This window comes from Ascaphus truei, chromosome 18 (assembly GCF_040206685.1).
Source record: "Ascaphus truei isolate aAscTru1 chromosome 18, aAscTru1.hap1, whole genome shotgun sequence".
Taxonomy (NCBI): domain Eukaryota; kingdom Metazoa; phylum Chordata; class Amphibia; order Anura; family Ascaphidae; genus Ascaphus; species Ascaphus truei.
Window position 1 is genome coordinate 38,394,819 of NC_134500.1, and position 26,879 is coordinate 38,421,697.

Sequence of the window (26,879 nt, forward strand, 5' to 3'; positions counted from 1 at the left end):
GCAAGGAAGTGAAGCCAAAGCAGGATATTTAAAGCGACAGTGACCAATCCGGACGAGGGGCATGGTGGAGGCGTGTCGAGGAGCTGCTCGTGAGTGGCTGAGAGACCAGGAAGTAGTGGAGCACAGCTGAGAGTCTGTAACACCAGTGCCAGAATCCAAGATGGCGACGGCAGAGTTCAAGGTATGCACTGGGCGGCGGCATGGGTAGCGACGGGTGGCAGGGGCAGCAGCTGCTGCAGTACTGGTAGTGGGTAAGGAGGGGTCATGCCGCAAGGGACGTGGCCCCCGATTCCTTACACCAAGGATCTGATGGTGGTAGACTCCTGGAGATTAATGAACAACAAAGAAAAAGATTTCTCCTTCTTCTCCCAGCCCCATAACAGTTATTCACGTATAGACTATATTTTAATTGACCAACAAATTAGCGATAACATTTCCTCAGCAATAATTGCCCCCTCTGCTTGGTCGAACCATTCTACAATTATAACTAAACTGGATGGCCTCACCACCATAAACGAAACAAGGTTGTGGTCCTTAAATGAATCATTATTGTCGAACCCACAAAATCTCCAACAATTGGAAGAGGAACTGGTCCAATATTTTGATATAAATAACACCCCGGACGTTTCCCCTTTTACCCTATGGGAGGCCCATAAATCTGTGCTTAGAGGTAAGCTGATCACTCTGGCTTCTCGGAAAAGGAAGGAAAAAGCGGAACACATTGTGACATTAACACAAAAGTTATCAGAACTAGAAAGTATCCATAAAGCAAATCCCTCCCGAAAAAACTATAGACAAATAATCTCAGTTAGAGGGCAATTAAATCTTTTGTTAGTGACAAACGCAGAGAGAGCTATACGATGGACCCAACAGAAATACTATGAAAAAAGCAATAAGGCAGATAAAATGCTGGCCCGTAAGCTAAAACAAAAGCAGGTTAAAGCTAGGATCCATAATATTTATACTAAAAATGGAAAGATATCAAAAAGCCCCAAAGTTATAAGTGACGCTTTTAAGGAATATTATACATCTCTTTACAATCTGCCTGGCCCAGTGGGAGAATCGGCTAAAAACAAAAAAGCAAAAAAAAATCAAAACTTTCTAACTCAATGCCGGCTCCCCACGCTGGAACCAGAAGATATAATAACACTTGAAAAAACTATAGAACCCCCTGAAATCTTGGAGGCTATCAAATCTTTGAAAAATGGGAAGGTCCCTGGTCCGGATGGATTTTCAAATCTTTACTACAAAAAATTCTCCATAATACTCCTCCCACACTTAACCAAAGTATTTAATGAGATGCTTTTAGGCCTCCCCCCACCCAGAGATATGCTACGAGCAACCATAGTTGTAATCCCAAAAGATGGAAAAGATCCCATGATGTGCTCTAGCTATCGACCTATATCTTTATTAAATACAGATCTGAAATTATACGCAAAAATTTTGGCCACTAGATTAAACAATATTCTTCCAAGATTGATCCATCCGGACCAGGTTGGCTTTGTCTTGGGCAGACAAGCCCTTGACAACACAAGGAGGAAGGTGAATTTAATACATGTAGCAAAACAAACCTCACGCTCATCATTATTACTTTCACTAGACGCTTAAAAAGCTTTTGATCGGCTGGATTGGCAGTTTATGAAGGCCACACTCTCACAAATGGGTTTCACTCCCAAAATCTTAAACAGCATAAACACGTTATACTCTGTTCCAACAGCCATAGTTAAAACGAATAACTCCTTATCTGACCCCTTCCCAATATCGAACGGAACCCGACAGGGGTGCCCACTGTCCCCCTTGTTGTTAGCTTTGGCAATTGAACCATTAGCCTGCCAAATAAGAATGAACCCCAATATCACGGGTATCAATGTTGGACAGAAGGAATTCAAGATAGTGTCAGGGTTCTGCTCGCCACAAACCAGGGTTGGACCGCGAGGCTGAGGTGGGGTTGTAAAAGCACCGACCTGAGACTGCGCAGGCTGATCCGGATTGCACAGTTCGTTGTCGTACATCGCAGGATCAGGATAGGAGAAGACAGCGTCGTCGTTGTACAAGCCAGGGTCAGGGCTGGAGATATCAGGATAAACATTGTTCAAGCAAGAGTTTGGCAACATGTAGTCAGGACAGCCCCGCTTCAGCTTAGGAGCGCGGGGTTGGGCTCTGCGTGAGCGAAGGCCATGGCCCATGGTGCTGATCACAGGAGATGGTAAGCAGACCAGCGTAGCACACCGCTTAGCTGCACGGGTGAACCAGTGCTACAGCGCAAGAGTCCTGAGCGGCCTGGGGAATCCTCTGTAACAGCGCAGGAACCAGGACATGGCCTCTCTAGATTAGGGAAAGAGTAGGCCCCAGGAACCAGGAAGCTATAGAAAGACAGGGAAACCACCGCTGCAGTGCAGGAATCCAAGAAGCTGAAGGACGCAGGGACGAAACCTCCACTTCAGTGCAGGAATCCAGGAGGCTGAAGGACGCAGGGACGAAACCTCTGCTTCAGCACAGGAGAACAGGAGCAGACCGCTGCGTGAATATAGCAGCCGGTCACAGTAAACAAGGAGCTGAAGTCAACAAGAAGAGTACTCAGCTACAACACAGGAGACTGGAGCAGACCGCTGCATGAATATAGCAGCCGGCCTTAGGAAACCTGGAGCTGCAGACAACAAGGAGAATACTCCGCTTCAGTATGAGAGACAGGAACAAGCGGGGGCTTGTGGCAGAACAGTCAGTGACATCCAGTAAGGACTATGCTCGGCAAGGAGCATTGTGGGAAAGCAATACTTAAAGGCCAGCGGGCCAATCCCCGGCGGGGGTGTGAAGGTACTGCTCCAATGAGTGAATCCAAGGCTGGATTGCAGTGATAGATTGCACAGCTGCAGTAGATACCAGAGGGAGTGTGTATTGCTTTGGTGAGTGAATCCAGGCTGCAGCAAACATCAGGAGAGGTGCTCAAGGACTGCACAAGTCTGCAAGGTAAGGCAACCAGTAAACCGCGGAGCGGAATCCTTACAGTACCCCCCCCCCCCTTCACGCGAGACCTCCGGGCGAACATGAGCACACATAGAGTTGGGGGACCGGGAATTGTTGCTGAACCATCTAGGATTGGGGGTAGAGTCGTGGTCCAGAGACTCGTGGTTACTCCTTAGTGTACCCCCACCCCACGGTGAAAACTGCGACCAGACAGGACCATCCATGGGTCTCGGAGACATCGAGTTGTTCCTAAAGTTCTTTAGGTGGAAAGGGGATCCGTAAACGAGCAGTTCCTTGGTGAGTACAGTTCTAGGAAATGAGAGTGGTAGAAGAAACATCCTAGGTACATGGCTCGCCCCGCAAAATGACTTGGAAATCCAGGGCTGTGAAGAACCAGAGGATTCCAGAGCAGAAACAGCAGAAGAACCCCTACAGGAAGCCCAGTCTTTAATAAATGAACCGGACTCTAGGATCAGCGGCCCTGATAGTTGATCGAATACACCAGGAGGAACTTTGTAACAGAGAGGAATTTTTCCTCTAGAAGGCTCCCAGGTAATGGTTAGTAAGGGTATAGGCTGGTTGGAAGCATCTCCCGGTATTGGTATGGAAAGTGACAAGGCAAGCAGTAACCCAGGCATAGGAACCGAAATCTTGGGATATGTACACAATATTTCCAACTGAGAGGAAATAACAGGGGCAACCGAAAATTCCGAGGGACAAAACCATGGTTTGGCAGGAGCAGAGAAGCAAACAACAGTAGAGCTCCCCAATACTGGGAAATCTTCATTGGAAGATAGTATTGTCAGTGAATCAGGAATAGACCTTGTGATTTTCATATCAGTATCTTGAGAAAAAGGCAGAGCCAGGGTAGTGGCGGGAGGGAAGTTAACATCAGAAACTGAAGTCTGTACCTCAGTGACAGGCACCTTAGGAGTACAAGGAGTCTTTTCTGAAACTGTAATGGCCCTAACCACAGAGGTACCTAACCTGACAAAAACATGAATAGGTGTGTTTTCTAGTGCAAAATCTCTGATCACAGGACTCCTACCCGATAGTGAGGGTGTGTCTGGGTTTGATTAGAGAAAAAATCAGATGTATTGATAAGTGACTTAGAAACAATTACTGAGGTTCTAGATTTGCTGGACATGTGAGAAAAAATACCCTTTAAGACAGGAGCTTTAATTTCTTCCCAGAGTAACCCCATGTTTGCTGGGACATATTTAGACACAGTACTGAGGGACTGGGTTTCAGCAAAGGCAGGACAGCTAAATAGCTCAGATTTAAACCCCAGGATTTGTAAAATATGCATGATGGTCTCAGACAATACAAAGGGAGTGACCCCAGATATGCTGATCTCTGGAGGATTAACCTGGAGAGAGAAATCAGGGAAACCCTCAGCCAGAATAACCATGTTAGGAAGAGATTCAGAATCTGAAGGAGAATCACTACCTCCCAAAGTCTCAAAACCAGTAAGACACAATTCAGAGAAAGGAGAAACAGTGTGTGGGTTTCTTACTAGTCTATATGAAAAAGCGTCACTTTTGGGCGAAAACCGTGCGTCAGCAAACATTCCTGGGAACACAATATGAACCCCAGGAGGGACATACAGACTACTGTATGCTTTTAACCCTAAGCTTAAAGAGGAGGAGAACTCAGACAGTACCCGGGGGTTAATTAAAACTGTACTGGTCTCTGAAGTAGGTATTTGGTAAGGAATGTCTGGGAAACCAGAAATTACTGCAGACTCCCTAATATGGGAACAATGCGCTGAAGCAGGGATCACCGCTATGTGGGCGACAGGCTGGTTCAGTGAAATACCCGGGAGAAGAAACTCTGCGACCAAGCTTAGGGAAGAACCTGACTCCTGAATACATTTATCGGGAACCAGAACTTTAGCCGAAGTTTCCGGAGACTAAATTGCGGAAACTTGAGCTGAAGCAGGGGATTTATAGCAAAGAATATCTAGGGACTCCGTACGGTTATGGGAATCCCTCAATGCAACCTCTGCTGTCTGACTTGTGGACTCATTCTCTGAGGCTAAAACGAAGGCATTAACTTGGAGGCAGCAAGAATTTACAGGGGTTAATGCAGACAATGCCTGAGAGTAAAACATAGGTAATCTTCTCTCTGTATTAAGAGAGACCAGGAATCTCTCCTCTGGAGCTAGGGGCGTGACCATGGCTGACAGAGAACAGGGATTTACCAAAGGAAACTCAGAGAGCTGCCCCACAGGGGTTAATACAGAAATGACCCTGGGAACAGAACTTAGGGATTCTTTCTCTGACGGGGAAAGCGCACAGGACTGCCTAGCAGAGGTTAAAGCTGGAAAACCCTCAAGAGCAGGAGTGACAGATTCGGAGTTAGAAATAGGGGAACAAAGGGACTTATTCTCTGATAGTAGAACCTTAGTGTTGGCTAGTGAAACATATGTATTCTCCAGGGGAACCTTACAGGACTGCTCGGCAGGGGTTAAAGCTGGAAAACCCTCAAGACCTAGAGAAAGGACTTCTGAGCTAGAAATAGGAGAACTAATGAACTTATTCTCTGATACTAGAACATTATGTCACGCTGCGCTCACCACAAACAGGACGGAAGACCGCGGGGCTGAGGTGGGGATTGATAGGCACCGACCCACAACCACGCAGTCCTGTCCGGAATGCGTAGTCCTAGTCGTACCGCGTCGTAGGGTTGGAGAGGTCAGGGTAGTCAGGGTACTTGCCGTATTCCAGGGTTGGAGAGTCCGGGTAGGTAGAGTTTCGTAGCCAAGGTCCTGGGTAATAGAAGGTAGAGTAGTCGAGTAACGAAGCCGGGGTCAAAGTGCTGGAGAGTGTAGAAATCCAAGTAACAGGCAGGGTCAAACAGGTCAGACAAAGTTCAAGACAAAACTAGACAGCAGCGGTGAGCACAATGCATAAACAGGAGTTTATGCTCAGCAATCAAGGACAGGCAGAAGCAGGTATATATGTGGGAAGGGTCCAATTACCTTGCAGGGGTGTGTACTGATCCACCAATGGTGTCAGAGAGACACTGATCAAAAACAGCTTGCAATTAGGCTTTCCTGATGCTAGGTCTGGTTGCCGGGCAACCCGCGCGCGTGCGCGATGCGCGTCGCGACGTGATGACGTCATGCGGTTTACTCAGCAAGTCTCCGCCTGTGGGAGGCTCCAGCAGCTCCCTCACGTTCTCCTGCTTCCTGGTTGCCGAGCAACCCGTGCGCGTGCGCGATGCGTCTCGCGGAGCTCCGCCATCACGCCGCTGCGCCTGCACTGCCCTGGCAGTGCGTGGGCGCATGACTCTGCCCCGTGGTGCTTCCCTGAGTCGGTCTCCGCGCGGATCAGAGGCAAGTGTGACAGTATCCCCCCCTTGAGGGGAGACCTCCGGGCGAACCAAAGATGGTTTCTCAGGATGCCTACGGTGGAAGGCAGAGATGAGGCGGTTGGCATGTACCTGATGATGAGGAATCCACTCTCTCTCCTCTGGGCCATAGCCTCTCCAGTGTTCAAGATATTGTAATCCTCCTCTGGATATTCTGGAGTTGAGAATGGTCTGAACCTCGTATTCTTGTTGGCCCTCTACCAGTATGGTTTGCGGAGGTTTAGATTGTCCTTTGGAGGATGAGTCTTGATGATAAGGTTTGAGAAGGGATGAGTGAAATACAGAAGGAATCCTCATATTTTTTGGCAGTTCAAGCCGATAGGCTACTGGGTTGATCCTTTTGGTGATGCGGAATGGGCCGATAAAACGTGGTGCCAGTTTGGGTGAAGCTACCTTTAGCCGAATGTTTTTGGTAGATAACCAAACCCTTTGTCCTACAGAGTACCCTGGGACCTCTCTTCGGTGACGATCCGCTTGTCTCTTGTGTAATATACCAGCGTGCTGTAGATTCCGATGGATCTTCTGCCATAGGTCTTGTAAGTGGCGAATCCTGTCCTCTGCGGCCGGGACTCCAGACTTGGAGATGAGGGAAGGAAGTGCCGACGGATGGAAGCCATAGTTGACCATAAATGGTGACTGTCGGGATGATTCGTTCTGTAGATTATTGTGGGAGAATTCTGCCCATGGGAGAAGTTCCGCCCAGTCGTCCTGAGTGTCAGCGATAAAGCACCTCAAAAACTGTTCCAGAGACTGATTGGTGCGTTCCATCTGTCCATTGGTCTGGGGGTGATATCCTGATGAAAAGTGTAGGGTAACGTCCAGATTTTTACAAAACGCCCTCCAGAACCGGGAGATGAACTGGGATCCTCTATCGGACACTATGACCTGAGGGGACCCATGTAACCTGAAGATCTCCCTGATGAAAACTTCGGATAACATTGGTGCAGTGGGTAAACCCTTCATAGGGATGAAGTGTGCCTGTTTGGAAAATCTGTCCACCACCACAAGTATTGTGTCCATGCCTCTAGATTTGGACAACTCAACGATGAAGTCCATCGATATATGTGTCCATGGACGTACTGGGATGGGTAGTGGTTGAAGGAGACCTGCTGGTCTGTTGTGTGGCGTCTTGCTTCGAGCACAAGTAGCGCACGTGGCTACGAAGGCTTGTATGTCTCTCCGCATGTAGGGCCACCAGAATGTGCGTTCGATGAACTCAGTAGTTCTTTTGGTGCCAGGATGGCCTGCAGTCTTGGATGAATGTCCCCACTCCATGACTCTCCTCTGGAATTTACGGGGAGTGAACAACCGGTCCTCCGGAACGTTGAGTCCTGCCGGGATGTTGCTCTGAGCCTTAGTAATGTCCCTTAAGGCACTAAAAGTATTTGCAGCCAAAATACAAGTGGAAGGGAGAATGGTCTCCTGTTGATCCACCTTGTTATCCTCTACCAGGAACTGTCGTGACAAGGCGTCGGCTTTAATGTTTTTAGAACCAGGGATGTAGGAAATGAGGAAGTTAAAGCGAGTAAAGAATAAGGACCATCTTGCCTGGCGAGATCCTAGTCGCCGTGCTCCCTCAATGTACAGAAGATTCTTATGGTCCGTAAGTATCGTGACTGGCGACTCTGTGCCTTCCAGTAAGTGCCTCCACTCTTCCAAAGCCAGCTTGATAGCGAGGAGCTCCCGGTTACCTACATCGTAATTCCTTTGGGCGGAGGAAAACTTCTTTGAAAAATATGCACAAGGATGAAGTGGAGCTTGAGGATTCTTTCTCTGTGAAAGTATAGCACCTGCTCCTACATCGGAGGCGTCGACCTCCAAAAAAAAAAGGTAATGAAGGATCTGGATGGGTTAAGATGGGTGCTGAGGCGAATGCCGTCTTTATTCTCTCGAAAGCCTGGAGGGCCTTCTCAGTCCACTTTGTAGGATCAGCTCCCTTCTGTGTGAGTGCCGTGATGCGTGCTACTACCGATGAGAATCCCTGAATGAACCTCCGGTAGTAGTTAGCGAAACCGAGGAACCTTTGGATGGCCTTGAGGGAGAGGGGACAGGGCCATTCGAGTACCGCCTTGACCTTGGTAGGATCCATAGCAAGACCGGTATCCGATATGATGTAGCCGAGAAAAGAGGTGGATGTTTGATGGAAATGGCATTTCTCGAGCTTGGCATACAAATGGTTCTCTCTTAAACGCTGCAGGACTTGTTTGACATGCATCATATGTTCCGGCATGGATCTGGAAAAAATTAATATATCGTCCAGGTATACTATAACATGGTGGTCCAGAAGGTCTCTGAAAATGTCGTTGACAAAGTCTTGGAGGACCGCAGGAGCATTACACAATCCAAATGGCATGACCAGGTACTCGTAATGCCCGTCGCGAGTATTGAATGCTGTCTTCCATTCGTCTCCTTCTCTGATTCTAACCAGATTATAGGCTCCTCTGAGGTCCAGTTTGGTGAAGATCCTGGCTCCCTGGAGTTTGTCGAACAATTCGGCTATCAACGGAAGGGGGTAGCGGTTTTTTATGGTGAGTTTGTTGAGGCCCCGGTAATCAATGCAGGGTCTGAGGGTTCCGTCCTTCTTTTTGACGAAAAAAAATCCTGTCCCCGCAGGTGATGAAGATTTCTTAATGAACCCCCTCTGGAGATTCTCCTGAATATATGTTCTCATGGCCTGGGTCTCAGGAATAGATAATGGGTATGACCCTCCTCTGGGAGGTATGGCCCCGGGTAGAAGATCGATAGGACAGTCGTACGTCCGATGTGGCGGAAGTACCTCTGCTTGACGTTTGTCAAAGACATCGCGGAAATCTTCGTATATCCCCGGCAGCCGTACCCTGTCAGGATCCGTGACCTCCATTCCTGCCACTGCCTTTGGAGCAGACATGCAATGTTCCAAGCAAAAAGGACTCCAACGAAGTGGTGTGGCCTCTGTCCAGTCAATGACAGGATTGTGGATCCGGAGCCACGGAAGTCCCAGAATGATGTTCGAGGAGGGGGTGTGAATGACATCAAAGGTTATTGTCTCGGAGTGAAAGTCGCTAGTCATGATGTTAAGGGGTATGGTTTGTAAGGAAATGATCGCGGGCTGCAAGGGTCGTCCGTCAATGGCTTCAAGACCTACCGGTCGATCTTTGGGTACCAACGGTATTCTATTCTTGAAGGCGAACTTTTGGTCCACGAAGTTTCCTCCTGACCCCGAGTCCAGAAAGGCCTGTGTCTGTACTGTGAAGGTCTCACCGGATATGGAGATAGGTAGATAAAACCTCGTAGAGGGTTGAGGAGGGGGAAGAGTTGCAGTACCCAGCGTGATCCTCCTTATACTCACTGGGCTTTGGCGTTTCCCGGCTTCAGTGGACAGTTGAATACCAGGTGGCCGTTATTGCCACAGTAGAGGCATAGTCCCGCTCGTCTTCTTCGTTGCCTCTCGATAGGCGAAAGGCTAGTCCCTCCCAGCTGCATGGGTTCATCTAGGGCAGGAGTTGTGGAGAGTAGAGGCCCTATGGTAGACAAAGAAGATGATTGTATACCTCGGGGGTGTTTGTTTCTCTCCATCCTTCTCTCTTGGAGGCGCTGGTCCATCCGGATGCACAGGTCTATCAGGTTCTCAAGTCCAGCGGGACGATCCAGAGCTGCTAATTCATCCTTCAACCGTTCGGACAGGCCCTGCCAGAAGACTGCAGATAGAGCCACATCGTTCCAGCCGGTCTCGGCCGCCACCGTCTGGAAGTCCAGAGCATAACGAGCTACAGTACGGTCTCCCTGAGAAATATTAAGCAGAGTGGATGCAGCCGTAACCTTACGCCCTGGGGTGTCAAACACCCTTCTGAATTCGGTGATGAAGAGAGTGAGGTCAGAGGTCAAATCTGGGCGTTGCTCCCAGATAGGAGAAGCCCATGCCAGGGCGGCGTCAGTCAGCAGGGAGATTATGTATGCGACCTTAGTACGAGAAACCGGAAAGCGAGAGGGCATTAGTTCAAACTGTATGAAACACTGGTTCAGAAACCCCCGACAACCGCTGGGATCCCCTGCATAACGGTTGGGCGCAGGTAGTCGTGGTTCGGAGGTAGGTGTGATAAGTGCAGGAGTGGCTGCGAGTGGAACGGGGTTGGTGGTAGATACTGTTAGACGTCTAACTTGTTCAGTCAGGGTATCCACGTCTTGTTTAAGTTGGGAAACTAGTTGTTCTTTTAGTGTAAATGAGCCGGTAAGTTGCCGGAAGCATTCCTCATGGGTGTCTAAGCGTCGGGCCACCTCAGCGGCGTCCATGTTTGTTGGGCTGAGCATATTGTCACGCTGCGCTCACCACAAACAGGACGGAAGACCGCGGGGCTGAGGTGGGGATTGATAGGCACCGACCCACAACCACGCAGTCCTGTCCGGAATGCGTAGTCCTAGTCGTACCGCGTCGTAGGGTTGGAGAGGTCAGGGTAGTCAGGGTACTTGCCGTGTTCCAGGGTTGGAGAGTCCGGGTAGGTAGAGTTTCATAGCCAAGGTCCAGGGTAATAGAAGGTAGAGTAGTCGAGTAACGAAGCCGGGGTCAAAGTGCTGGAGAGTGTAGAAATCCAAGTAACAGGCAGGGTCAAACAGGTCAGACAAAGTTCAAGACAAAACTAGACAGCAGCGGTGAGCACAATGCATAAACAGGAGTTTATGCTCAGCAATCAAGGACAGGCAGAAGCAGGTATATATGTGGGAAGGGTCCAATTACCTTGCAGGGGTGTGTACTGATCCACCAATGGTGTCAGAGAGACACTGATCAAAAACAGCTTGCAATTAGGCTTTCCTGATGCTAGGTCTGGTTGCCGGGCAACCCGCGCGCGTGCACGATGCGCGTCGCGACGTGATGACGTCATGCGGTTTACTCAGCAAGTCTCCGCCTGTGGGAGGCTCCAGCAGCTCCCTCACGTTCTCCTGCTTCCTGGTTGCCGAGCAACCCGTGCGCGTGCGCGATGCGTCTCGCGGAGCTCCGCCATCACGCCGCTGCGCCTGCACTGCCCTGGCAGTGCGTGGGCGCATGACTCTGCCCCGTGGTGCTTCCCTGAGTCGGTCTCCGCGCGGATCAGAGGCAAGTGTGACACATTAGTGCTGGGTAGAGCAACATATGTATCCTCCAGGGGGACCTCACAGGACTGATCGGCAGGGGTTAACGAAAACATATCATTGGTGTCAGGGAACCCGGCCATACACTCAGGGCAAGGATCCGTGGTAGACCAGGGATACAGCCAAGCGGCAGCGAAGCTGGCGAGGGGAGGATCCTGTTCCTTTATGCAAATGTCCAATGTCATGGAAAGGATATGGAGTGTTTTTTGGGCATCAGCCAACATGAGGAGAGGGTCCTCTTTTGCTATATAAATGTCTAAAGACAAGGCCAGGGAAGAGAGTTCTTTTTGGGCGTCGTCCAGTTCCAAAGGGTACACATTCTCCCAGGTTAAAGGGTAACCAGGAAAGCAAATACAAGCGGCCAGTGATTGTTTTAAGTCCTGGAGGCGGTAAACCTTCATCATGAGATCATTACGGCATTTATTTTGCAAAGGGGTTAAACCTACAAACACAATCAGATCTCCAATCAGGGGTATTATCTCACATAGAAACTGGTATTCAGACTGAGACTGGTCTACAGGCCGGGACAGGCTTTCAGATATAAACTTACCAACCCTCACCACAGGGCGGTACGAGTTTGTGGGGCCGAGCATACTGTCAGGGTTCTGCTCGCCACAAACCAGGGTCGGACCGCGAGGCTGAGGGACGCAGGGACGAAACCTCCACTTCAGTGCAGGAATCCAGGAGGCTGAAGGACGCAGGGACGAAACCTCTGCTTCAGCACAGGAGAACAGGAGCAGACCGCTGCGTGAATATAGCAGCCGGTCACAGTAAACAAGGAGCTGAAGTCAACAAGAAGAGTACTCAGCTACAACACAGGAGACTGGAGCAGACCGCTGCATGAATATAGCAGCCGGCCTTAGGAAACCTGGAGCTGCAGACAACAAGGAGAATACTCCGCTTCAGTATGAGAGACAGGAACAAGCGGGGGCTTGTGGCAGAACAGTTAGTGACATCCAGTAAGGACTATGCTCGGCAAGGAGCATTGTGGGAAAGCAATACTTAAAGGCCAGCGGGCCAATCCCCGGCGGGGGTGTGAAGGTACTGCTCCAATGAGTGAATCCAAGGCTGGATTGCAGTGATAGATTGCACAGCTGCAGTAGATACCAGAGGGAGTGTGTATTGCTTTGGTGAGTGAATCCAGGCTGCAGCAAACATCAGGAGAGGTGCTCAAGGACTGCACAAGTCTGCAAGGTAAGGCAACCAGTAAACCGCGGAGCGGATTCCTTACAGATAGCTCTCTATGCGGATGACATACTATTGACGCTCTCAAACCCTCTTATCTCCCTCCCCAACCTTTTCCAAGCTCTATCTGAGTTTGGCTCCCTCTCAGGATACAAAATTAACCACTCTAAATCTATGGCTCTTAGCTTAAACCTTCCCAAGGATATGGTAAAATTACTTCAACTTAATTTTGACTTCAAATGGAATCAGACCCACATTAAATATTTAGGGGTTCAAATAACAAAAGACTACTCATCCCTATACAAAACAAACGTTAAACCTTTATTTGACCAAGTTGCAAAGGACTTGTCCACCTGGAATCCATACATCATATCTTGGTTCGGAAGGATCGCCACCATTAAAATGAACATTTTACCTAGAATACTGTACCTCTTCCAAACTCTCCCAGTAAAGATCTGTCAGAAGGACCTAACCAATAATCAAAATAAAATTCTGAAATTTGTATGGCAAAATAGACGTCCTAGAGTCTGTAAATAAATCCTTTATAAATCTAAGCTAGAAGGAGGCTTAGCCCTTCCAAACCTACAAAAGTACTATAGAGCGGCACAACTAGGGCAACTAGTTAGTTGGCATTCAAACCCTACCGAAAAAATATGGGTCGAACTAGAAGAATCGATCTGCTCCCCATGCAAAATGAAGACTCTCCTCTGGCTTAATAGAAAATCCAGACCAGCTGAGGTTTACACAAACCCGGTGTTATCTTTCGCATGTAATCTTTGGGACTCCCTTAAAGCTAGGTTCCAACTGACTGGTACCCCATCCCTCATGCAACCCCTGTTTTCAGATCCCTCCCTCCCTTTTTACACTAATAACCGACAATCCAACCTTTGGGTCCAAAAAGGACTCCTAAGAGTTAATGATATTCTCATCAAAGGTAAAGTCCCTCCGTTCACCTCGTTACAAACGAGCCACGACATTCCCTCCTCTGAATTTTTCAGATTTCTCCAAATTAGGCACTATATTCAATCCATTTACAAGCCAAATCAACCACATGTGTTAACGCTATATGAAGACTAGTGTGTACGTCAGACTGTTATGAAGGGCATTACTTCCAGGCTATACCATAGTTTGACGCCTGTCAAAAATAGCCAAATCCCTGATAAATATATGACATCCTGGGAGGAGGAGTTAAATACTAATTTGGACCTTGATGTCTGGAAGGATGTTTGGGAGGCTGCCTCCAAATATTCTTCCTGTGTGGTGATTAAGGAGAATATTTACAAGCTAATATATAGATGGTACATGACTCCTACCAGGTTGAACTCTTTTCTCCCAGGTGTCTCTCCTTTATGTTGGCGTGGTTGTGGCGAAAGGGGGAATATACTGCACATATTTTGGTCATGTCCAAAAATTCAGCAAACATGGAGGGAAGTGTTTGCTTTAATATACAGGGTTCTGGGAATCACTGTCCCTCAGGACCCAATATATACAGTCTTGGGAAAACCAATGGCCAATCGTAACAAAAAAGAAATTAAAGTTATCTCCCAAATTCTAAATGCTACTAGATGCACCATATCCAAAAACTGGAAACAACCGACTCCCCCATCCTTAAACCAAATCAATAACAAAATCTGGCATATAGTCTACATGGAAAAACTCATTGCCTACCTAACTGGTTCCACTTCACAATTCTCCGAAACATGGGCTCCTTGGTTTAGACATGCAGGTATATCCCCATATTTAGACTAGGTTATTCTGAACAGAGTGATTTAAGATTTATGATCTATGTTGTACCTCACCTGTTATTTAATATGTTACATGGTTTCAAATGCTGTCCCCTTCCCCCCTTCACATTCTCTCTTCCCCTCCTAATGTGTAATCAGACTATTTGCAATATTGTTCCGTTGTATTGTTCCTCCCCTTATTTTTTTCTTTTTGTACCCCTCTTACTTTTGGAAAAATGATTAATAAAAAACTTAAGTAATAAAAAAAAAATATATATATAAACATAATATAATTATTAGTGCAAATAAATGTGCAATACGTGTTACAATTGAAGTTATAACTCCCTGCTCAAATCCTCTGGTAGGGCCTGTCTTCACTGGTCCCAAAGCGTAGGAATAGTTTTCTCACAATCCAGGGGGAGCATATGGAGAGAAAAACAATACACAACAATCTAAGTGTAGATTATTTAAAACAAGTGAATGTGTTCAGATGTATGCAGTACACATCACTGTAGAGACACAGTAGAGACACCCAACCTGCTGAACTATATGCAGATTGGGAGGTGAAATACGAATGTACATGCTGATCTCAGCGATCAATAACAGAGCAGTATAGTGGAACCACCACAACTAACTGCTAACTTAGTGATGCTTTATATGTGTGATCTGCATATTAGAGACAATACTTTGTTTCAGCACAAGAAACTTTACCTGGGCTATGATAATAGCCTAAACACAGATTTTTGTCAGCAACTGTGAATCCAAGCACTAGTACACTCTTGCTCCAAATGATTACATGGCTTTTAACCCCTGTATTACACCAGGGGCACCTTAGACACACTATAGATATCTAAGAGTGTTTAAATGAGAAACTGTCCCACAAATTAACCACACAATCTTTATTGCTAACAATTAATAAATGCACTTATTAATTTATCATTTCTTGATTATATATTACACATATTAGGTTGTGCTATAGTTGTCACTTTTCACTTTGATTTAGCGATTTAGACCAGAGTTAATCTGTGAGGACACCATCATCATTATTTCACTATATTATTACCTCACAAGATTACCAGCAGCAATAACAGTATTTATATACATCTGTTAAGTAGAGCTAATCATTTAGGTTTTAAACAATTTCTTGTCAATACAATAAATATTTGTATTAGTGGGGATGGTCAACCATCCCTTTCCAGTGACTTACACGTTGAGCTCCTTTTTTCATTTAGAGGTTGAGTGCACCTTCTGAGAAATACTCTTAATTTCATTGGTGATTTATACTGTGCAAGATGTTATATAGAAACGTGATGCACATTCTATGTACATATCACTATTATAGAATGTTAACTAGTAGTGCTTATAGTTGGATAATAATACTAGATGATATGGGTACAACATATGGAATCCACAAAAATACAACCTATTGCATCAATGTATACATATATACTTTTCAGCTTTAGTTTTGAAAGAACTTAGACTGGTGGTGACTGTGTGAGTCTCCAGTAGAAGGTTCCAGTTTTGGGTAAGAGAAGGAGAAGCGGCAGGATACTTTGCTGAACCTTAGGACCATGAACAGTCTTTTGGACTCAGATCTCAGATGATAAGTGCTGCATGTGGTAGGGATGAGGAGCTTGTTCAGATAGACGGATAGCTTGCCCAGAAAGTATTTGAAGGCAAGACAGAAATTATGAACTTTGCGACTAGACTCAAGTGATGGCCAATCTAGTTCTTTGAACATTTCGCACTGATGTGCGTTGTTACATTGGAGGACAGAACGGCATATTAAATTGTAGAGGATGTCAAGTTTGCTATGGTGAGTTGAGGGTGCTGTGCCATATACTATGTCCCCATAGTCTATAATTGACATTAGCATCTGCTGTGCGATGCACTTTCTGACCAGCAGGCTTAGGGAGGATTTGTTCCTTTAAAGTACACCTAGTTTGGGATAGGTTTTGGGTGTCAGGGTATCAATGTTCAACCCAAATATTAAATGGGAGTCAAACCATATGCCCAAATATTTAAGAGAACTTAAAATGTAATTAATTTTAATTAATTGTTTCTGTGCGTTGATTAGGCAGACCCCTCCCTTAATTGTTTTTCAATTGCATGTGATCAGAGTATTTATGACAGACTGTCCTGGCTGTGTTCTCTCAAACTGCACCACTCCCCACTGCACCATTAATTATACACCTCTCTCCCAACAACTTCTTTACCCAACAATAAAAAACACCCAAACAAATCCTCTATTCACACCCTATATTTACTCCCTTCTGCTGCTTGGGATCACCCCTTAGCATGAAGCCAGACATACAAACCTGATCTCACGCATGCCTCCCTGACATCTTTTCCCCTGTAAATGGTGTAAAACTTCTCATTTTAATACTGAATAACCTTAAATCTCGCCTCACAAATCAAGCAGCCCAATAGCCTGCCCGCATGGCTATTGTCCCACACTCACAGTAACTCCTACCACCAATTGTGGCCAAACACTGCTATCTACAGCACTTATTCCCTCACCTGCTGTCTCTGTAAGTTTCCCCTCAAAACTCTTAGATTGTAAGCTCTTCAGGGCAGGGATTTTCTGTCCTATTGTTTGATTTTGCTGCACTTATTGTATTATAATTCCCTGTACTGTATTCTTTGTGAAGCGCCAAGTACACTTTTTTTTTTGCAAACATTTTTTTATTAGGCATTGATACGTAACATTACAGACATTTCAGAATGATCATAATCTAATATCATAATAATTTTTTTTTTTAACATTTTTGGTTGACAGGGGGAGGGTGGAGAGGCGAGGGGACACCGACTGACCACACTGGCGTGTGGTTGACCGCCAGGGTCATGCAGTGATCCCTAGGAACAGACTCCCGAAAAAGAAAAGGGAAATCTGGGGAAGGAAAAGGAGGGAGAGGGGGAGGAGGGGAGGGAGGGTGCAGGGGGGGGAGGGTAGGAACCGGTAGGGCACCCCTTCCTCCCCCGGCGGCGCCTCCCGGTATCGAAGCAGTGATCCTTCGTGGCAGCCTTTATTGGGCCGAGGATATAGGTTTTGCTATCAGCGGGTTATCCACGGTTCCCATATAAAGTAAAACCTCTCTGTCGAGTGGTTGAGAAATGCCGTCAATTTTTCCATTAGCATTACCTCGTTGAGTCTCTTTTTTACCGATTGCTCTGTGGGGGGTGGTATCTTCTTCCAAGATGACGCAACTGAGCATCTTGCTGCCGCTAAAATGAAGGAGATTAATTCATTTTACGCTTGTTCAACGTGATTTGAGCCAAATCTGGGAAAATGAGAAGCTGGATGTTGTCTTGTTCTATCCTTGGAGCAGATCTAGCGGCTCTCATTATCTCCTCCTTGCTACGAAAGTAGTGTAGACGGGTAATCACATCATGTGGTTTTTTTGGATCCAGGCTTCTAGGTCTAGGCAATCTTTGTGCTCTGTCCATCTGGAGTTTGTCTTCCGACATGTCTGGTAGCAGAGACCCAAAGAGCTGGATGAGATATGCGTCCAGTTGAGCATTGTCCACTTCCTCCGGGACTCCCCTGATCCGCAGATTATTGCGTGTTGTTCGGTTTTCCGTGTCTTCCAATTTTTCGAAAATTGTTTTAACTTGTGTTTTTAATTCGTGGATTTCTTGGGCTTGGGTCTCCTGGACAGAGGCGGTGATATCCGCTTTCTCCTCCAAGTCCACGATACGATCTCCTATAGACGCTATTTCCTCTCTGACGAAAACTCTGCATCTCGGAGCGGAAGGAACTTTTGATGTCTTGGACAAATCGCAGCATTTCTTTGCGAGTAAGCGGAGTATCTGTCTCCTCTTCGGAGTCTGGTTCTGGTTCTGCGTCTTCGCCTGCGATAGACGCTTCCTGATCTTTAGTTCCTGTCTTTGTTTTTTTAAAGAAGAGTGCGGCCTCCCGCAGAGGTTTTTTTTGTGTTTTGGTGGGTGGCATATTTGTTGTTTATTGGTCGTTTTTATATATACTGTAGAATTGAAGCTGATTTTGTTTGGGTGATGTAAGTTCTGTTTTTCCTTTTTTTACATTGACATAAGCCCCCTCATTCCTGAGGCACCATGCTCATTCACATGTTTTTTTTTTTTTTTCCCTCTGGGGGGGCTGACCTTCTCCCTCTATTCAGGGCCTCCCCATAAGGGTTACACAGGGCCCAATATTCTCCTTGTGTTATGTAGGTAGGTAGGTGGGTAGGTATTGGGGCTAAGTCGGAGTGGGGAGAGAGTGTGCTGGTAAAAACAACTCAAAGCTCTTTTTTTCCAATTGTCAGTCACTGAATTTATTCGTGTGTGTTTGTGCCTTTAACTCTGGCCAGCGGCGGCCATCTTGGATCAGGCTGGGACACAACTGAGTTGCAAGCTGGAACGCACGGGCACCTCTCCTTCTCCACCTCCTCGGAGCTCCCCCCTCTCTTCTCTCCACTCCCACCACTGCTCTGGGCCCCCTGCTTTGCCTTCTCAGCACCACGCCGATTTCCCACTCAAGGGACTGCGCACCTCGGCCGAACTCGGAGACCCCGCCAGAGAGCCGCTCAAGATGGCCGCTCCACCCTCCTCAGTGTGCAGCAGCATCCATTTTATCCCTGGGCCGGCCCGGCGCTCCCCACCTCCGCTGCCCCACGTCACCCTGCCCCACCAGGAGCAATTTATGCTGCCCCGTGACCCAGCCGGGGATACCTTGATCCCCTGGGGAATTCTTCTGGACAGCGGGACCCCCCCCCGAGCCGCGCAGGGATCCCGGAGATGGTGACCCCCCCTCTCTTGGTGCCGATATCGATGGCAAGATGGCCGCTCCTCCCCGTCCCTAACCCCGAACCCCTCGCTCCTCAGGTATGTGTAGAAAGCTTTAGTGGGGTGGGAGAGGATCCTCGCGGCATCCACCGCTGCTGGAAGCAAGGAAAGCAAGGAGAGTCTATGCGCTGATTTAGTGAGTGTGATTATGGCCCAGTGCTGCAGTGAATAGCAAACTGAGTGAGTGTGACCCCTCTATTAGCTCAGTTTTGGGCAGGGGAGTTGGTTTTACTCACTCAGGTAGTTGCCCTGGGTATGTCCACCCAGAAGTAGTACCCAGAGCTGCCCATCTGGCCAAGCACAAGAAGGGAGAGAGGGTGATGATCAGTTGAATCGTGTGTACTGCGGCCTTGAGGAGCGCAGCCCCATCTGCCAGGTCCTCTGCCACTCTTATTTTCTTTTTCTTCTGGAAGAGCTAGGTAATGATTAATTTGGTCACTTTTGGTCTCTAATTGATCTTTGCTTCAGGGAGTATCTACTGTTATAGAAATTTGTTTATTTGGTTAGATTTAGATAAGGATTGCTCCGGATTAGTTTTCTGTATTGGAGGAGCCTCAGATGAAAGCAGCCATCTCCATCAGGCTCCAAGCCACGCCCCGTTTATATATTTTTTTTATGTCAATAGTCTTTGTCACTTTATAGCTAGTGAACACTCTTAGGACGCGTTTATAGTGCCGGCGATGGCGATGCGACCGATGACGTCACCCGTCGCTGTCGCCACTGGCAAAAGTTAAAATTCAGTTTTTTTTTTTTTATTACAACAAAATTAAGTGGGTATTAATTTCTGGTTGATTTTCACTCAGAATCCAAGGTAACCACACCTTCTGAAAATCTGTGTAGGTGTCGTTATTAAGACTAACCAGTTTTTCCATGTAGCAAATCTGCCAGATTTTATTTTTAAGTTTGGGAATTGAGGGAATAATTGTTTGTTTCCATACTGCCGCTAATTCGCGTCTTGCGGCTGAAGATATGTGGCAAAGAATTTATTTTCATGTCTCGTGAGGAGGTAATATGGTTTATTTAAAAGAAATAACCAGGGATCCATTGGTAGGTCCAAACCGAAAAACCTTTGTGACCACATTTTGATTTCTAGCCAATAAGCTGCTGTGAGTGGGCATCCCCACCACATATGTATAAATGTGGCTTGTGCTCCACATCCTTTCGGACACATAGTTGGGTACTCTGGGATGAATTTAGCTAGTCTCATAAGGGTTAAATACCACCTCATCATAACTTTATAGGCATTTTCTCTGATTGTGATACTGCTGCGACACACTTTATTCGAGCAAATACCCAGTATGTACCTGGCAGATACATGGAATGCGCCGCTCCTCACCTCTGACAAGCCCCGTTGCATTTGCCTTCCCAGCCTGGGTTCATGCCTGGCTGATGGGCGGCTGATCTGTTAAATGATAATGATTAGGATTTAATAGGCTGCAGTGCTTCGCGTGTCTACCAGATGGCATAAATTCATGAATTGTAATGCATTATATATATATATACTGTGCAGTATTGCAGCCAGCGGGAATAAAATGCTTCAATCCCTGCCTGGAAAATAACTCAATGCACTCGGGCAGAAAACAGTCACAAACCTCAATACACCCGGGTATACCCGAATTCGTGGGACTAGCCGAGCTCGAATAAAGTGTGTCGCCAGTGTACACATTGATGATGTGGCAACCTTTTGAAAAATATCATTCCAGTCTTCCATGTCTAATACCTCCCCTGGGTCATCCTCCCATTGTAGCATATATTTCAGTTTTTGATTCATTTGTGGAGGAGTGCTAACAAAGTATCCATACAATTTAGATATTAGTCCAGATGTGTTACTATCTGCTAGACAAAGTGACTCAAATCTAGTTAGCAATTCGGGGGGTCGGATTTTGTTATAAAAGGCTTTCAATTGAAGGTATTGGAGGAATTGATTGTTTGGGATAGCCTTTTCTTTGTGGAAATATTCAAATGGTCTGGGAAATCCTTCTGAACCTACATCTTTTAATCTTGTGATACCTGCTATTTTGCAGTCTATAAACCTATTACGGCCTATTCCTGGACCAAATTCTGGGTTATCATATAGTGGAGTCATAAGTGTATTCCGTGTTGTAAGAAAGTGTCGATTTGCCACTGAGTTCTATAATTTGAGTGAGTGGGTTATAATTTGGCTGGATTTGAGTATTTCGGGATTCTTTCTCACTGGGGACCATAGAAGATTACTTAAATTGACTGGGGCAAATAAATCTGTTTCCAATGATACCCAGCATTTGGATTAGAGTGCCATAGTATTAGTTGGCTTGTTTGGGCTGCTTTGTAATAGGACATAAGGCATGGTAGTCCCAGCCCTCCTGTCTTGTTTGGTATATTTAAGATTTTCTTACCAATTCTTGGTGTTTTATTTTTCCATATAAATTTGTTTATAATAGACTGTAGAGTTTTAATTTCCTCCAATACCAATGGAATGGGTAGAGTTTGGAAAAGATACAGAAGACGGGGCAATATGTTCATTTTTATACTGTGCATTCTGCCTATCCATGATATAGCGTGGCCGGACCACTTCCCAATATCAGACTAAAGAGCTCTTAAGACCTTTGGTATAATTCTCCCTATAAAGAGAACTATATTTTTTTGTGATAAATATCCCTAGGTATTTGATCGTATTCGGTTGCCATTTAAAATCAAAGTTTAAAGCAATCAATTTAATTTGATCTTTAGGCAAATTTATATTTAGTGACTCAGATTTGTTACTATTGATTTTGAAACCTGAGATATCCTTAAAAGAAGACAGAGTAGAGTATAAATTTGGAAGTGAAGTTTGAGGTTTGGTTATTGTAAGGATCACATCATCTGCATAAAGTGCGATTTTGTATATCTGACTCTTCACCTGAACTCCTGTTACATTTGGGTTGTTTCTTATGTTTGCAGCTAGTGGCTCCATACAGAGGGCGAATAGCTTCAGTTTTAAGCGACGTGCTGGCGACAAGGCCAGTGACGTCACCAAGGAGGAGGGCAGCGCTCTGTGATTGGTTTAGAGACAGTCACATGTGGCGACTTTCTCTAAAAAAATCAAATTTAACTTGCTTCAAAATTTTTGGGCGCGACGTCGCTCTGTCGCTCCGTCGCTGTTGCGCTTACTATAAGCGCATGCAACGGATTCAATTGATTTGTTTGGGAGTGAAGTTGAATCGCCGTTGCCAGGCACTATAAGCGCAGCCTTAGTGTTTAGCGCCTCTCTTCACACCTTCACTTTGTCACAACTATGTATTTGTAACCATGTATTATTTGTCATCTTAACTCTGTGCCCAGGACATACTGCTGCGGCCGAGTTTATTCGAGCATTTGCCCGTTCTCGGCCGCAGCAGTAACCTGGCGTGCGCCGGAGGGTGCCGGGCGCGCGCCGAAGCAGCGGAAGAGCGCCCTCCGATCGGGGTGCTCTCCTCCCGCTGCCGGGTCCGCCGGGTCCCCCGGAACCCCCTGCCGCCGTCCCCCACATCGCGGGACACCAGGGCTCCCTCGGGGAGCCCTGGACGCGCGTGCAGGGGGCGCTGGCACCCGATGACGCGTGACCGCGCATCGGTGACGCGCGGCACGCTCAGGGAGTGGGGCTAGCAAGCCGGGGCATCCCCCGGCTTGCGGAACTAGCCCTGCTCGGATTAAGTGTGTCGGTAGTGTACTTGAAAACGAGAGGTAACTCGCAATGTATTACTTCCTGGTAACATATCTTATAAATAAATACATAATTATATTTTTTATTTACAAAGCTTACAAGACTACTTTATCTTTATTTATTTTTAGATTGGGATTTATTTTAGAAAGTCTCTTCGCATTACTTTTTTTTTACAAATTGCTTAAATTGTCCTTACACTGTATATACGCTAAAGAGCTGCACCCCAATGTTAAATAAATGTAGATCTTTTCAAATCACACACAGTACCATGTTCCATTCATTTCACATGCTATGATTGTGTATTAATTTCATATGATATGATAGTTTATTAATTTCATATGATATTCCATTCATTTATTATAATATGAAATGATATGCCATATATTTCCTATTATATGATTTTCCATTCATTTAATATATGATATTATATTTTATTAATTTCATATGATATGATATCTTGTTAATTTCATATGATATGATAGGATAGTTTATTAATTTCATATATGATATGATAGTTTATTAAGTTCATATATGATATGATATATTACATATATTCCCTATGATATGAAATGATTTCCCATTAATTTAATGAATGATATTATATTTGATTAAATTCATATGATAACTTATTAATTTCCTATGATATTATATTATATTTTAAAAATTCCATATGATATGATAGGATAATGTATTAATTTCATATGATATGATAGTGTATTAATTTCATATGATATGATATTCCATTCATTTCATATGAGTGTAGTCAGGTGTCCCCTCCGGTCCTCCGCTCTCCTCTTCCTCACCCCTTACATCCGATGCCAGGGGGAAGTTGCAGGGAGGGCGACGTGCTCGCCGGTGGCTCCCTCCGCAAGACACCGCCATGTTTGTGAGCGCGTGCACAGATGACAGATCGCGCATGCGCAGACGCGAGCAGCAGAGGCCATGACAGTGTTGCGCATGTGCAATAACCTAAGCGCATGCGGAGGCAATGAATAGGAGGGTACTGTATGCAGGGACTACAACACCCAGCAGCCACTGGGGCTGCTCATCTTGTGACACAGAACTAGCAATGGGACGGCTGTTTCACCTGGAAGGGGAAGGGACAGATATTGCATGCTGGGAGTGCAAAGGTCAGTCAAGATCTGGACAGAGAGGGTGCAGGTAGTGTCCAGGGGGCAGTGCTCCCTTGGGCTAGGCCAGAATTGCCCCAGAGGTCCCAGATAGTTCTCTGAGTACAGGTAGCACTGTGAACATTGAGTGCAGTAGGAAAAGGCCTCAGATAGGGACCTTTTCACTGTAGTAATAGTGAGATAGATGCTGCAGGACGTTGCCTGAAGAGAAGTGCAGCCTGTTGCAAAGGAGCAAACCCAGAATCCTAGAGAGAGACTATTTACAGGGGTACACTCCAACGGGAGACCCCTCCTGAGGCATCCGCCTAAGGATCCACCCGGGAGAGGAGCAGCAGATTGAAGCGCGGAGCCACGCCTTTGATCTATGGAGTTCCATTGTTTGTCCTGGTCTGGACTGAGACCAGGGAGGTATTAAAAAGTCCACCTACGGGCCCCAACACACAGGGAAGCATGCTATCCCACACACACTCTTTGGGGAGGGACTTGCTTGTGGACACTCAGGGGTTAAGTGCCCAGGTACTCCAGTACTTTGGGGTTTCCACCCGGGAGGTGTTATTGTGGGTTGGTAGTCTGTTCGTTATGTTATGTTGATGGTGCATGAATAAGGTGTGTTCAGTAAATGCTGTTTTATATAAAGGTGTGTAATTATTGTGTATATCAGTTCCGGTGAGGGACTCCTCCCACTATGCTGGGATCCCTCGCCAGTGGAGGCGCTGCATCAAGGTAACAAGTATACCCCAGGCCCCAGTTGTGAAGGCTCAGGCCTCTTGTTAGCCAAACAGGTGATTGCAGCACAGGTAGTGTCAGTACCTTGTACAAGAGCAACATGAGGTTTTACTATGTAAATAGCGGGAGGAGTTTTATTCTATTTACTATTTCTTAATTCCCAGCCTAATATCTTCCTATTCTTTTCAGTTTTTTCCCCCACCAGCTTTTATTTCCTTTCAAACCGCAGGGGGAAAAAGGAACAGACGGAGTCCTACAGTATTTCTGTCAATTTCTGGGCCAGTATAGCAGCAAATCATAAGAAAATAGCGTATGAGATGTCAAACTATGCAATGTTGTTGACTAGATTAATTCCTAATGAATACAGTAAAAATATCAGGTTTTTACTCCGATGAAATTGCATGTTATTTCGAGTGATTTTGAGTTGCTGATAGCGGTTTTATGTATAAGCATCAGTGTATTCATCAAGAATCTGCGCAGTTGGACCTGCCGTCTGTTCCATTTAATCTGTATTGGTGCTCTGATAAGTTTAGGGTGGCAAAAGGGTAAAGAAAACTGATTGACAAGCACTACCCCATTCAGAGGCCCATAAAAAGTTAACGTTCAACTTGCAATTATTTGACCTAAAAAATAAAACAGACGGATATATGCTATTAGCATGGTTAGATATGCTCAGGAATGCTAATTATGCAGTTACATTCCTTTTTAAAAGTTGTTTTATGGTTATACAGTAACTGCACCATGAAGTGGTGAACATGGCTACTTGGCTGGAAGGCCAGTGCTGGTATTATTATATTTAAAATAGAAATGTATTGTCTTAAAGCAGCAATGCCCTGCAGAAGGTTAGTGCATATGAGTTTATGTCCTCTTTTTTTTTTTTTTCCTTACAAAAATGTTTTTTGGGTTTCTAACATCTGAGACCTTTAGATTACATTGGGCTCTGGGAAGAGGTCCCTTTCAACGTTCCAGACACCTAATATGAGAAACGATCCAGTCTCCTGAACAAAGCATCAGATTTAAAAAATAAAAACAGCATTGGAAAGGACAGGAAGAGATCTTATAAAGGAAAATAAAATGCAAAACAATGTTGATCAGAATGGCCAGCGGCTTTAAATGTATAGTTAACTACCAAGCATGTATAGTATTTTATTATTACTTTTTTTATGAAATGCAGTTTTTTTAAGTACAAGGAACAGTTTCTATGCTTGTATTAGGAAGTACACTTCACCGGCTTCAACCTGCTTCCAAAACATTTTTTTTAAAGCCACATTTTTCTTTATTATATTTTTAATATTCAAACAAGAAATGCAGCAAGTATGTCTGTACATAAATGAACCCCCTTTAAAAGAAAACAAAAGAGAAAATCGCTCACAGATTAGCACATTTTATTTTCTAATGTATTATTCTAACCACATTTACTGTATATTTGATAGCTAAAGTTAAAGTGAATATGAGATCGGAATGATCCTACAGTACCTGCAGTTGGATTCTTCGAGATAATTCGTTCAGGTAGATAAATCCCAGAATGACTAAACTGGTTACCAGAGAAAGTAGAAGGAGGTTCATCGTTTTCAACTTCTGGTGATCAATCCCCATTCTAACTATATTAGAGGCAGCGTCTGTGGACATAGACAACATACATACATTTGAGATTAAGACTTTGTTAGTTAATATATACATTCTAAAATAACCTTATTAATAGGATTTCTGCTTGTTGCACTCATTAACCAATTGATGCAGTTGAGGAAGTACAGATTGGGCATGGCATTACAGTTGCAGCGATATTTTCTTTTTAGGGCAACAGGTTGTACGGCACTAATGCATCTAGCCTGAGAAATAAAACCTCATAGTTTATGGCAAGGGACGACCTGGTTATTATTGCTAATACTAAATCATGGTCTAATTAAATTCCTGACCGGTATATAGGAATACCAAGTTATTCTCTCATGGGAAGAAGTATTTTTTGTGTACATTTCAACATACTGTAGAAGTGGTAATAATTAAGACTGAGAAATGACACAGGTGTTGTGGAATTTGTTTGTTTTGGATTTGGGAAACAACCTAACATGAGTAGGATTTTTTTTCTCTACAAATTCAATCGTTTGTGCCCTCATTAATATGTATAGATCTACAATCTCAAAGAATAATATATTACTGTGTGTTTGTATGTGTATACAACACACACACACACACTCACACACACACACA

General features: G+C 45.4%; 1 protein-coding gene across 2 annotated transcripts in view; it reads right to left on the reverse strand.

Moving 5' to 3' along the window:
* The window catches only part of LOC142469173 (uncharacterized), a 176,299-nt gene that overhangs the window by 114,319 nt on the left and 35,101 nt on the right, over positions 1–26,879 (reverse strand). For both annotated transcript variants that reach the window (XM_075576137.1, XM_075576138.1), the window contains one exon: positions 26,148–26,290. In XM_075576137.1, coding sequence (XP_075432252.1) covers positions 26,148–26,267 — 120 coding nt within the window. In that variant the 5' untranslated portion in view covers positions 26,268–26,290. The remainder of the gene's footprint in view (positions 1–26,147; positions 26,291–26,879) is intronic.